This window comes from Otolemur garnettii, unplaced genomic scaffold, assembly GCF_000181295.1.
Source record: "Otolemur garnettii isolate 467f Iridium unplaced genomic scaffold, OtoGar3 scaffold00016, whole genome shotgun sequence".
Taxonomy (NCBI): Eukaryota; Metazoa; Chordata; class Mammalia; order Primates; family Galagidae; genus Otolemur; species Otolemur garnettii.
The window spans coordinates 26,914,062-26,928,648 of NW_003852411.1; the positions used below are offsets into that span (position 1 = coordinate 26,914,062).

The following is a 14,587-nucleotide window of genomic DNA, read 5'->3' on the forward strand; positions in this document are numbered from 1 at the left end:
CTGAGGGGAAGGCACACAGCCAGGGGAAGGTCAGCTGACCACACTGAGGGGAAGGCACACAGCCAGCGGAAGGTGAGCTGACCACGCTGAATGGCATCTGGAGTATACTTCCATGATGGGAGGACGAGGTGAAAGGACAGGTATGCTGAAATCAGACATGGAAGACCCTCAATGTGGGACTCAGGGTTTGAGCTTGCTTGGGTAGGAAACAGGAGTCACTGGTGATTTCCGAGCAAGAAATGATAAAATTCAGGGGATGTGTGTGGGAGAGAAGAGGAACTGAAGACAGCAGCAGTGGCTGGGAAGCTATTACTATAGTCTAGTTAATGAACTATTTCTAGCACTAGGATGGTGGCAGTGGGAATGGAAAGGAACAAATGTGATAGCTAAGTGATCTGTAAGTATGTCTGATTGACAGAGAAGTGGAATAATCTCCCTCCATTACTTAGAGCCACTCTAAACCCAGCAAGTATTGTCCGTTGTCATATGAGAACACAAAGTACTTAAGGAGGTATAATTTAACTCTCACAGTGGCTAAAGAAGGGGGTCTTTAGACCTGGAGAAACACTATATCCATCTCAAAAGCATACCTTTCCATCAGAAGGGGGGGAAAAGTGACAACTATGTCCTAACCTGTCCTCACTAGGCACTCCCTACTGGGAAAACTGCTCACACAAGAGGAAAAAAAGGTCAAATTAGAAAGTTACCACTTATAAAATTTCACACTGCATTCACGTGGAATAATTTATGCCTTGCCAAGCCCTTTCCTGCTTATTTTCTCATTTTCCCTAAAGCAGTGCTGGAGGTGTGAAGGGTGAGAATTACTGGCTCTATTTTATAGCAGAGAGACGTGATGTTTGCCTGTGGGGACAAGAGTTACTGGGACTGGTGTCCTGGCTCTTTATAGGACCCTGTGCTACACCTGGCCATCCTATTGGCTGTGTAGTCACTTGGAGGCAAGTGGCCTGAACTTGATGGGATTTAAAATAGACACCGGTTGGATAAGATATGGGGACTGTGAAAACTAAGCCAGGAGAGTGGATAAGGGCTGCCCAGAAAATGTCCTCTACCCAACGAAACATAATCCAGAGCCTGGCTGGGAATTCCACTGCAGCTCGGGTTTAGGGGCTGTTTATTTTTATTTCTTGGCTCCAGCGTTTCATTCCTGTCCTTCCTTGTCTCTTCTTGTCTCTCCTCCCTCCCGCCCTCTCTCTTTCCCTCTCTCCCCTTGGCAGCCACAGTCCTACGCTATACATGCCCATGACTCAACGTCCAACACCATCATCTAAGAATATGTCTCACTATAACTAACTGAGCCTCCTACAGGTGGTACAATTTAAAACTGATATCGAAGAACACATCATGATCAGCTTTTGACCCATTTACCCTGCATATTAAAGACCCAGGAAGAAAATAACCGCAGTTCACAAAAAAAAAAAAAAAAAAAAAAAAGAGAGAGAGAGAGAGAAATTAATGCAAAATGAGAGACTCTTTCAAGTGGCATTTTTAAGCCCAGTTTTTGTGGTAGGCTTATGTAATCAGACGTAATTGTCTGCACATGTTTGGTTACACTATTTCAGATATTATTCCCAGCCCAACAAATGATGTCACGGGGGTCAAGGTTGACCCCTCCAGAGTCTGTCTGCTGTTCTCTTCTGTGCTACCCAATTAGGAAAGAAAAACATGTCAACCCCATTTCCTGCCCAGTCCTGCGACCTTCTTCAGGTCTCTTTTCAGCATTCCCATATTCTAGTCCTCACATTACTATATTCTCTCACATTCCTCTCTTCTACTTACGCATAGAACAAAGCTTCCTCTGGAAAAATTTATCTTCCTTCTTGAAAAGATTTAGGAAATACATAAACGCATATCGCTTATTAAACCTGCACACTCAGACAAACCAGAGCAACTTTATTCATTTTAAGAATATCTTTTCCCATGATGGTCTCCTGTATGTTTCTAAACAGGCTTCCCCGCAAGTTATTAATAATATTGTTGCAAACATAGCACAAGATGGGAAGAATCCCTCTTTCTGGAAATCCTTCCTGGAAAGGGATATGATTGTCCAGAATATGTTTAATACTGTTAACATGGACCTCTCTGCTCTGTTCCCAGAGGGTAAGTATTATATAAACCTAGACGGAATTCCCTCCATGGAAGGTAGAAAGTAAAGAATTCCTCATGTGAGTGGCCTTCAAGGTCACCAAGACCACTGCAATCCGGGGTTTGACTCCTGCCCACAACATCTGTACCAAGTAGCTAGCCAAACCATGTTATTTAACAATGGTGAATTCTTGACTTCTAAGGGCAGCCAATCCATTCTTTGGAGAACTCTGACTATGAGAAAAGTCCATAAATGTTCAAGTGAAATCTCTTTCTCTGAATCTGCTACTCAGCAGTCCTGTTCCATGCTATGCCTTTAGGTCATTCATGATGAATCTAATCCCTCTCACAGATGAGAGTGTGTCTAAAACTATTATATACCACCCAAACCTTCTCTTTCATGGGGTAGGAATTCTTGATTCTTTCAACTGTTCTTCATCTGATGGAACAGGTGGTATTGGTATTCTCTAGATTTCTCCCCAGCAGGCTAGAATCACGTACAGCTTGACCAAGGCAGACTCAAATGGGCCATCCCCTCCTTCACTGCAGATATTAGACCTCAGTTAGTACAGTCTAAGACCACATTAATAAATCAGGCCCACCTTTCCTTCCTTCCATCCCTAATTTACTCATCACAACAACAGAAACAAATAAGAAAAAATGATCACCGCCAACCCACGATAGTTTTCTTTGCTAGTTGTGAGCCAGTAATTCCTACTGGAGCCTCTAGTGACCTCTAAAAACCCAGGAATCACCCTGATCTAAAAAACAGCCTCCTTTTCCAGGCTGCCCCTCTTGTCCCAGCTTGCTGTCACCGCTGCTGAGATAGTGGACGATTGATCTGAGAAATCAAGTTGGATTGCTGTCCCAAATCTACACTCGGTTCTCCTTGTGTCTGTCTGATCGATTTCACTCTGTGCGACATAGCTTGTCGCTATGAATTTTCATGCTAGTCAGGAGCCGCCAGCGCACCCAAGAACAAGTAGAAGATGGTCTGCACCCCTCCCCATCCCTTCAACATACCCAGCTACTGTGTTAATTTTTTTTTTTTTAATCATCCCTAGACAGATTGGGAAAAGGTTATTCTTTCAAGACCGCAGACCCTAGATGCCCTGGATTTTGGCCATTGGTTTTCTTCCCTAGGTTCCCAGGCCCCAGCTTGTGGTGACATTTCCTACCACTGTTGTACTAGGTGTCACCTGTTTAGCAGCTCCTCTAGCTGAACGCATGTGGCCGCAGGTGCCATGCAAACACTGATTGCGTCTGACAGCCCTAGACGCCAGCTGCCTGCATGAAGCCTGCCCAATCACCACTTTTTCTGTGGGTAGAATGTTGCCGATGGCATGACCGATACAGAAACAAGAAACTAGGTGACCGTAAAGCTAAGACAAGTCCTACTAAGTGGCATTCTGGGCCCTATGGCTTTGAAATAATTGGTAGTGATAGAATAAAAACAAAGGGTGGAGGGAAGCCTTGTTTTCTTACACTGATGCCCTGCGGACTGTACATCTGACTGGCTGCGAGTCCGTCACTGTATCCTCCTGTCTGGCTGATAACATGGCGAAGGGTATCCACCTAAACAGATGAACAACAACAGAGAGGAGTTAGTCAGAGAGGCGCAGGGGAAGGGAGGCAGCTGGTCAGCACGCAGGCCCCCTTTGGCACACCGTATTAACACAATTGTTTTAGAGATAGTCTTCCTGGGAAAGCGTCCATTACGAGGAGGCTACACCTCCTCTATCTGCCAAACCCATGGTCAGTTCTTAGTACAGTAAGAAACACAGTAAAAATGGTAAAGGAAAACCAGGGTTCCCAACACTGAAACTATTCAACAGTACTGGGTGAGAGAGTCGGGACTGGAATAACAAAGGGCACTAAGGAAAAGGAGTGGGGCGATTTTCCCTTCTCCCCACTTTTCTTTCCTGGCCATCCTAAGTTGCCTTCTCCTTCACTAAGTATCTTATAAAAGTCTCGGTTCTGTCTGGAGGAGGTTTGGGTAGCCATGTCACAGAGAGAGCTGTGTATGTACCCGTGTGTGTGTGTGTGTATGTGTGTTTGAGGACTTAAGTGATGGCCAGTTGTTTAGTCACTTGACCAAAGACTGACCCTATCACCTCAAACATGTTTCCAGGCAGTGTTGCCTGAGCAAGGGGCTGAATCACCGGCCAGCAGGTCTATTCTAGGCACATCCTGCTTTCTTTCCTGTGTGGAGGGTGGGGAACTGGACTGACACATGGCTCGGAAGTTCCCTAATAATTCTGACCCAGAGCAGACTCTTTCCCCTCTCACTTCACGCTTCCCAGTGAGAGGGTAGGAAGGCTTCCTGAGAGGTCATGACACCATCCGCTTACTGTGGAGTGCTGAGGTTTGTTTGACATCACATGATTCAATTTTTGTTTCCCAAAGTAGACTCACACTCATCACCAGAAACCCAAATCCCTTGACCTCAAGGATGACTAACACGATGAGTTAAGTCACCACAGTTAGGTGTTTTTAAAGCTTAAAATGAGAACCTGAGATACTAATGTACTTGCCTACACATCCGTTACCTCCTTATTTGGCAAACAGGGAGGACAGAAAACCAACAAATGAGAGGGAGACCTGGGAATCGAGACAGTGGCCTGAACTCCTTGCTCTGCCTTTGGTGAGCAAAGAATATGCCGGTTCCAGTCACCTGATGTGCCTTGGCCACCCTGACCTGTGCTTCCCTTCCTGCCTCTCTCCTGCTTCCTAGCGCGACTGCTGAGCCAGAGCCAAACGCACTCACAAAGTGTGGGCCAGATTCCCCACGACAATGGTTGTCTTCATTTCGGTTGGGTTGGGTTGTCGGTATGGTTTCGGTTCTGATCTCTCTCCCTCTCTGGATACAAGCAGGAACTGCCAGTATAACTGAGGGCTCCTGGACTCTAGCGCATTCCCCTGGCAGCGTATTGGCTGGGTCCCTACCTGTGATTGCACGTTGGCTCCAACCTGGGCCCCTTGGTAAGAATCCCCATTGAGTGACTGCACGCTCATGAACAAATCTCCAGAGTTTGACATGTTAAAAGAACTGGAAGAACCTGGAAAGGAAAGAGTGAGGCACCTGAATCACAGAAAGGAAAAGGCTCGACCCCCGCGACTAATGGCCAAGAGGAAGAATGACATGCAAAGCAACCCCTCAAATAAAAACTAAAATAAACATAATATCAATAGAGTCTGGTTAGTAGCATGAAGAACAGAGCAAGCAATAAAGGGTGCATATCGTTTATGTTACGTAAGGCCACACCTGACTACAAGTGGCTAACGGAACTGCCTCCTCTTAGCAACTCCAAGCTGAGAAAGGGAATATTTATTCTTCTCAACTTTTCTTGGCAGATTGCAGTCTCCAGACCTGGGATCTCTCTAAAATTCTAGGGCTGGCCAGGGAACCACAAGACACAGACTATGGGCTGGTCAATGCTACTTTTGCCACCATGATAGAGCATACAAGCTATTTCACTGGATTCTAAATTTGCTATTGCTAAAACTGTCTCCTCTCCCAGGGAAGCAGCACCAGAGAGAAGGTGCATGAAGGTAATGTCACACACTAGGGCTGGCCCTTGAGATGGGTCTACTGACATCCCTCACCTCTAGAAAGAAGGTGAAGTTCCTTGCTGGGTGAAAAACAGCCCAGGGAACACTGAGGACTGTAAGAATATTTGGGGATAATCTACCTTCCCCGCCACCTGCTGGTATGAAAGAGGATGAAATAACTTATGGGCCAGGAATTCTCAAACATGCATGAAATATGGAATGCGGCCAATAATCATAGTAATAGTAATAATAAATAGGCTTCAAGAGGGGCAAGCAATCATCTGAGTTCACCTCCCAGACATGGAAGCAGCATCCAAAGAGTTAGCCTTTAGGTGCGTCCTGTCACCACATCCTCACCCTAAACATAAGGGCTTGCAAAAGCTTAATAGTATTCTGAAGTGTCATCGTGCAGCTCAGCGCATTAGGAAAGAAAGCTCAACGTGCAAGGTTTGGTTAAAACATGACATTAGCCTAGAAAAGGAGAGACCTTAGGGACCCAGGTCAGTTGCACTCTCTTACTCCCAACCCTACATTGCTCAAATTGTGCTCTTGCCCTCATGTTCTGAGACAGCCATCATCCGTGTGGAATCGCCCAACAATGATTCATGCCTCAGCTCTGACACTTTCTTTGTTTTCTCCCAAAGTAGAGATTTGAGCTCTCCCCCAAAGCTTTCCTGCCCCATAGGAGGAGCTGCAGCTAAGCAGAAAACAAGGCCTTTCTTTCTTTCTTCTCTCTCCCTCCCTCTCTCTCTCCTTCTCTTCCCTTTTCTTTCCATAGAAGGGCCACTTATCAAGTGATAAATTCTAAACTCTGACACTGTGCTCTATGCTTAACTATCCACAGTATCTTCATACTTCAAAGGCAAGAGCCAAGTAGAAAAACTAGATAATTTGTAAACTTGGAGAAACCTCTAAGTTACCCCCAAAATCCCCATTTTTCTTCATTCATTGGGATATATATCCACATGCAAAATACTAGCTATTTTGCTCTATGTGCTGGCTGATCCTCCATCTAACTCCCTTGTTCCTTCTTTTGCAGGAAAAAAGAAATATTTCCTTTGGTGGCTGGGGAGTGACTCAGGCTCAAACCAAAGGACTATGCCGTCTCCCTAGCTTTGCAACCTATCCTATCCCGTCTGGCCCACACTTGTCAGTTTAGCTTATCTGAAAGAAATCAGAAAAATTGGGTCTTGGAAAAACAGGCATGAGTTCTGAGCAGGTATGGCTTATACCCAGTCAGGGGTATGAAGACTTTGGCCTATAAATTCCAGGAATGTGGGACATATCTTTGAAACTATCATTCTAAACGCACGGATAAAGCCATGTATAGCACAGACCCATCTTCATAGAATACCCAGGCCTCTCCATACTAGTTATAGTCCTCTCAAATCTTCTTTGTAATCACAGAGGTATAATCTAAATAATAAAAGCCATTTTGTAATGGATGTCATTCTCACATTTAGATGTCATCAGAACCAACAAGAGTCAGTACCAACAACCCAAATTATCAATTGTTTATATGTCATCAGATATCCCTTGCCAAGAGTGCTCAGTTTGAAGCTCAGGTATTTTATTTCTCTCTCACTCAAACACCATGTTATCCACACACGTGGTATATGCTTGGCTGATGGTTTGTTGGAAATTGCCACAGAAACTTAGCAGTGGGAGAAGCCCCAAAGGGCTATACTGGTTCCAGGCCTCCATGGAACCAGAAAAGCATGGAACGTGCCATTTACAAGATGTACACTGCAATTGACACAGATGATTTAAAAAATATATGTGCATAGATAAATTGTAAATATGTCTGGCTGCCTAATGTGCACAGAGATAAATATGCGCATATAAATGTACTCCATGTACAAATGCATTTGTATCAGAGCAGTAATTGCAAAAAGAGTCCCTTGTGCTCTTGGCTGTGCTGGTTCAGCATTTTATCGTCTCTGGGCACCCATGTACAACACCACATGGCTCTGACTCCCTGATAGGTATCTAGAGGCAATGATGGCGCCAAAGGAAGAGACTGGGTGCCGCTACTACCACATGAAAACCTAAACAAGGAGGGGAAGAACGTGTATGTTACCCGGCTCTGGAATTTGGAAAGAACTTATTGTGGAATGGATAACCTCCCAGGAAGTAAAAAATCCATAGGCAAATGGTGCATGGACCCTCCTGAAGGTGCTGTGGATTTGCAAAGAGCTATGGCAGAACTACTTGGCTTGCCGAGAAGGTCTTCCAGAAACTTTATTTGGAGGTTGCTGTGAAGTATTTAGCAGTTACTAGAAGCACCTTTGAAGATGTGCTTCTTGCTTAAAAGATTCTGAATTTGGCTCAGAAAGGGAGGCCCAGGGCTCATTTAAACTGCCACCCAGACATCTAGGGGCATCTATGGAGCTAAATCTTCATTCACGTAGACAAAGAAGAAATAATGGATCACCTATGGCTCTAATGCATTTGCTTGGGTGAACATCATGATGTGAAAATGTGTTAACATCCATTTTCATAAAACAATTTCTTAAACATTGCATTTCTACTCTAAAGAATCTTCAGGAGACTTAACTGTGTATAGGAACCCCCTCACACACACGCCCCTCAAAAAAAAAAAAAAGAAAAAAAAGAAAAAAAATCGATTTACTTCATAATCCAAAAAACTGAATAATGATAAAACCTACATCTGGGGCAGGGTTTCTTAACATTGGAACTACTGACATTTTGGGCCAAATAATTCTTCCTTGTAGGGGAAGATCTCATGCATTATAGGGTAGTTAGAAACAGCCCTAGCCTCTATTCCAGAGATGCCGGTAGCACCCTCCCTTCAAAATTATGACACCCAAAAATGTCTCCAGACATTACTGAATGTCCCCTGGGCTATAAATTCACTCCTAGTTAAGAACCAATGACTCAGAATAAGGACGGATTACTTTTTCCTCTTAAGAAACTCAATGTGTTATGAATATGAGTTCAGTACTTCTTACAGCAAGTATCATGAAGTAGCTACGTAGCAAACATCACTCTAATTTCTGTAGTTTGAAACCAAAGCTTCAGACAGATTGTGTGGTCATCCTAATTAGACTGGGCTTTCATCCCATGTGGAAACAGACTCTCTTTACTAGAGGTAAGCTCCATTATGTCTCATGCTAGCTTCTCCCTTTCCCCTTCCAAATTCCCCAACTCACTGCTACTTTCAACTGAGTAGAAGAGTAAAGGGTTGTCTGGTTCAATGAGAAAACCATACAATCGAAGTGCACATGAAGGTTCTAGAGTTCCAATTCCAGGAGGAATTGTCCTCATTTTCCAACTTGAAAATAAAGATGAGAAACATAGAAAGAACATGAGGAAACAATGGGATAACTTTCTTCACTTGGTTTTCAAAAACAAAATTATAGGTGTTCCTGGGGATTTACTAAAGGGTCTGTCCACTTCTAAGGATGCATTACCTCCTAACTGCGTGTACTATAGAAAAACTTCTGAGAGGTGAAGATTTGGAATTTTCATGTGATAACCTTCCACTAAAGCTGAATAACACCAAATATCCTGTTAGCAGTGTCATAAGATTACATACAAGGGCTTCCATTGACTAAAGCAGTGCCAGAGGAAGGATTTTCTCAGCTGAGTGTGCGGTTGTCCATGACACACACACTAAGGAAAAGAACTTAGCTCTGGGGGTTCTGAGCCTCAATAAGCCTATGACCACTTGGCTAATCACAGAACTTGATAGAATGGGTCATTCTAGGTCACTTTAGAAGAATTACGGAGCCATACTTTAAACTACCGTTTCAATGGCCCCCACTTTTGCTTTCTCTTTTCAAAACTTAATTTTCTCTCCTTCCTTTAATTTTCTTTTTCCTCCATCTGTTTTACCCAAATCTGCTGGTATAAACTATAAAGAATGCTAAATGTCTTCTAAATGCTTGCTAATCTCCCACAGGTCCTAGTGTTAAGTGATTTTTATAAATTATGCTTAAGAAAATGGGAGACAGGGTATGAATCAACAAATAGAAATATTTAGAAGTGGTACTGAAATGCTGTTCTCCATACAGAAGCCTCTAGAGAGAAGATTTGCTTGCAAAGTGCCTTCCTTGCAGTAGAAATGAGTATGTCTATTTACTAAAGCTTAGGGAAAAACTTCTGCTTCAATATGAAGCATACAAAAAGTTCCTAGGTCCCGGATTTCCAGACTTCAAATTCTGCTGAAATGTATTTCCATATATTCACCTTTTATTGAATAACTTGCTATTTCAATTATCATTTATCCTTTGAAATGATCGAAGGCCTACTATACAATGGAATAAGCACCCTATTTAAAAATTATGAACGTTTCAGGTTGATTAAGAGCAGAACAAAATACAGAAAAGCTCATTTATAACTTCTGTTAGACCATCTATCTTTCAAAATTCCATGCTACTGCACACACACAATAGTATTTTTTTCCATCTCTACTTTAGAAAAAGCACTACAAAGGGGTCCCTCTGCATATTATTTCCAACGACTTAGGCACAACTGGAAGGCTTAGCTGCAACTTTCCATCATAATTTACTTTGTGCTCAGAATAGTCACATGAAGTTTAACCCACCAGAAAAATTCCTTAGAAAACTGTAATCATAGACTGACATTCCCTAAGAGCCAACGTAATTCTTAAACACAGAGTAGGGGGTTAAAATGCTTACTTTTCTCTTTTTAGGAAAGAATAAATAGTTACGGATTTAGTAATGAAGGGAGTCCACAGGGCCCCTTTAAAGACTAGTCATAAATCATGCTAAGCCATCTGCGATGCAGATATATCAGGGACAGGAAAAAGTCATTTTGATATCTGTTTTGCATTATGATAACCTTTGCAGGAGTGTTGAGTGCATTTTTGCTAATGTTGACAGAATTCTACTTCTTCCAAAGAGACAAGTGAAAACGTCTGCTTAGTAGTGCAATTCAACTTGGGTTGTTGGGTCTGAAATGCTTAATAATTGTCCAGATGGGGAAGAAGGAAACTCTCTGGTTATTGAACCAGTTAGCCTTAAACATTTGTCAATCACACCATGATGGCAGAAGAAAACAAACAAACAAACAAAAAAACACCTTAAAAAGTAAATATGCTTCATGTAATAATCCAACCTGGAGTGCTGGGAACAACAAAACTGGATCAAATTTTGCATTGTCTTACCATATCCATGCTTAAGAAGCCCAGGCTATGCTTCGTGCATGATTCCATTTAAATAAAAGAAGGCCACGATGGTATAGCCCAGTGACTTGGAGGACCTTACAGTAACAAATGAGTGTACCAAACAGCTCACCGAAGGCATGTGCTTGTGGATCCCTACACGTCTCCAATAACAAGCCACCATAACATAGGGAATTTATTTTAGTAGACAAACAAGCTTTGAAGTCTAAGATACCACATCCTCTCAAAAATGGTAGATATTGGATTTGCGATCATATCATCATCAAACATATTTAAATTTCTAACCTTTTATAACCCTTTATAACCTTTAAGGTTGTAATTACCAATTTTCTTAGATGTACACCCTAGCCCAAATCAATGCCTCTTGCTTAATATGGGAAAGTACCATAACTAGATAATTTAATTAATGAGGAAATATTTGTTTTTCTTTTACAAAAAAAAAAAAAAAGTACCAACATGCTATCCATAGCATATAATCACTAAGGCTATATTTTACACATTATTAACTTTGTTTTTTCACATGTAGAAATTCAGAACAGACGGCACAAGGCACACCTAAAAATATACTGGTTTTTAGCCTAAACTCTGACATTAGTGATACAATGCATATTCACTGAAATAAAACCTAGAACATAGCATATGATGGATGCTATAACAAGAGAATTGGAATCTGAATAATTTGAATTAAGGATTGCCAGTGTTCTTTGTAGTTTTATAAAGAAAACAAACAAAACAAATCAATAAAGAACAATAGCTATGGGAAATATATAGAAATGATCATAGCCTGGTTTTACAGACTTAAAACATTATAATGAGATACCTGCTAGAAGAGCAAATACTCCAGCATAGAATGTATGCTGACAGGTGACCCAGCCATGATGTGGTCAGAATAGCAAGATAGACAAGGATAAGAAAAACCAAATGATAGAGTCCTGAGACACCATCCCTAAGTATTATGTCTAATTTTTTTCTTGGTATCCCTGAAAGGAGAACGTAGAGGTCTCATCAAAAGGAACCAATTTATTAACTTCTGTCTCCACGTAGATAGAAACATTAATACAAACCTGCCAACAATCCCACCTTGTCAGGAGTATAACATGTTGCTTTTTGGAAATGAAATGAAAACCCCCAAGTGGCATCAACAACAACAAAGATAATCAACAGGTATACTGACCAATCAAAAGCCTGAAGAATTAAAAGAAAACATCTAGGAAAAGCAAGTATAAACATGGAGAACAATCCCCCCCAAAATCAAAGGAAAAAACTAACCAGCTGAGTTGGGAGTTGAGGGTGAGTTAGCTTGGCTTCCATGGGCTGACACATTGGTGGCAGTGACAGCCGTTTTGGCAGCATAAATATTGGCTTCCTCTTGAAATTTACCTATGTTCTTCTTGTACCGAATTCGTTTATTTCCAAACCAGTTTGATACCTACAGCAGTTTAAAAGAAGATAAGAAAGTTAACATTTCATCCTTCACGAAACGTTACAGAAGAAAAGAAGGGCTTGTGAGAGGGATGGAGAGGTAGGCTCACTGGTCTTATTTAGTCATGATTTTTGCAACATCAATAAAAAGATAAGAAGTGAGAGTTTCAAGAGGAGTAACCTCACCCAGTGCCATCCTCTTGCTTACTACAAGTAAAACTTGACAAAAACCCGTGACAAAAATTTTCCTATAGAGGAGTTGCTCATCAAAGCTAGGACTGTTTTAGCTCAGAGCAAGCATGTTAAGTTTGCTTTCCTCTGTAGTTACGACACTAATAAACTTAACATTTCAGGAGAGATGCCTGTTATCAATGTAATACCCTTAAAACACACAGACCTTTAAATATCCCCATAAAGTGTGTATCAACACCTAGGTGTTTTCGTGCCATAGATTAATTTCAAATTTTTAGAAGTTAAAGAACTTTAATATGAACTTAGGTTCTTAGCTGCTTTTTAGTACAGACCTTAAGATCAATTTAATTCTACCCCAAAGATTGCACTGCTTCTTTTCTGTAAAGCTTAGTGTTATCTACATCAGGAAAAACTGAAGCAAATAGCTGATTATTCCTCTGAATTCCAGGCTTTAAATGTTATAGCCAATAAGCACAATAAACCTAATTTGCTTTCATTTGTTAATTTATTCTCTTCATGTGGCTCACAGCGGCTGTCTTGGCTTGATTTGGTACCTCTGCTCCCTTTTCACCAAAACCTCTGCCAGACACAAGTGGAGATGCAGTTACATTCAAGTGTTACTCCTATAATTCCTACCTTGGGGAGGAAAGTGTTACACCCCATATTTCAGATGTGAGTCTGGACTACAATGTGGTTTTCATATAATTACAAAAAAAAAAAAAAAACCCATGAAGTTGGTGAGGATGGAGGAATTGATCAAACATGTACTCCAACTTTAGATATAATTTATATTTACCTCCAAACAATGGCAGATAAAGAAAATTCTCACAAAACTATGCTTATTTTTTAAATGCATTAGCAGAGTTACGACATCTGATGGGGCTCGCCCTCAAAGGCCTATGCTGCTTATGACTACAGCAGAAATGCCAAGCCTTTGTTATAAATATCAAACTGTATTACAGTATTACTAAACAAGAGAGAAAAAAATTCAATAAAATGCTCTGGTAAGTAGTGGTGTCTCCGGAAAAACAGAATTAAACTGGAGGAGGAAGAGCACTTCTGGGTACGTTCCAGGTTCACTGGGTATCTAATTTCACTTTGAAATTCATGTTTTTCTTGATACAACTTTCACAATCCATATGAACCAATCATAATTATGGTGTTTTTTGATTTTTAAGTGGAACAAGTAGAGGGGAAAAAGGTAGGGAGATTTTTCTCAGGTAACTGGAGAAGCTGGAATAAAGAGGGGGAAGATGAAGGTAGTTTAAGAGGATGTTTGAGGAAGAATGAAAATATGTGAGGTCCAATTAAATCAGCTCTATGTGAAAAAAAAAAGAAGGAGGTGGACTGGGAACATGCTGTGGGAATGATTCTGTTGAGAAGAATGGCAAAGGCAGGATGATTCTAGGTCAGTTCAGGCATTTCCTACATTCAGGACATACCACATGCCTTAGACAACACACAGAGTCAGTGTTTTCTGATGCTACTGAACTACTGATTCAACAGTGATGGGGTAGAGACCTAGTATATGTTAGGCTCTGGGGTGTGCAGATAACAGGAATAGCATGAGACAGGTAATACAGAAAGAACAGCAGATTTTATAGGAAGAGTTTGATTCACACTTTGTGTTAATTTTGAAGAACCTATGGGCAGAGCCATGGCGAAGTCCGGTGGGAAGTAAGTTATATGAGTCTGGTATTCTAGCAGAGAAGTCCATCTGGATATTCAAATTAAGATATATTTATAGGTGTGAGTGTGGAAGACATCACTCTGATAAAGTATGCAGAACAGTGCTTTCTAATGTTATGTGTTCATACGGAGCTTGTTAAAGAGATTTCTAGGCCCTGCCATCAAAGATTCTGACTCAGGATAGAGGTGAGTCCCAGACATTTATAACCCAGTCAAGCTCCCAGGTAATGCTGCTGCTGCTGCTGCCTTCTGTGGGTCACACTTGGAGCAGCACTAGGACCGAAGAAGGGTATATGCTCTTCAAGGGTATATGAACAGGGCAGTCAACAGATGGATGGCAGACGGATTTGGATCTATGAGCACATTTTTGTTTGGGGTCATGGGCGGAATCAATAGCTTTTAGTAGATTTCAAAAGAAATTGTGACTCTAAAGAAGAATAAGTTAAGAACCTTTGGCTA

At 41.5% G+C, this 14,587-nt stretch overlaps 1 protein-coding gene across 2 annotated transcripts in view; it reads right to left on the reverse strand.

Annotated features, from left to right (window-relative positions):
* The window catches only part of PBX1 (PBX homeobox 1), a 271,030-nt gene that overhangs the window by 22,453 nt on the left and 233,990 nt on the right, over positions 1-14,587 (reverse strand). The window contains exons 6-8 of one of the 2 annotated variants that reach the window (XM_003785751.3): positions 12,095-12,254; positions 5,050-5,162; positions 3,589-3,678 (exon numbers count right to left, since the gene is read on the reverse strand). In XM_003785751.3, coding sequence (XP_003785799.1) covers positions 3,589-3,678; positions 5,050-5,162; positions 12,095-12,254 — 363 coding nt within the window. The remainder of the gene's footprint in view (positions 1-3,588; positions 3,679-5,049; positions 5,163-12,094; positions 12,255-14,587) is intronic. The other variant, XM_012802710.2, reaches the window with a different exon arrangement.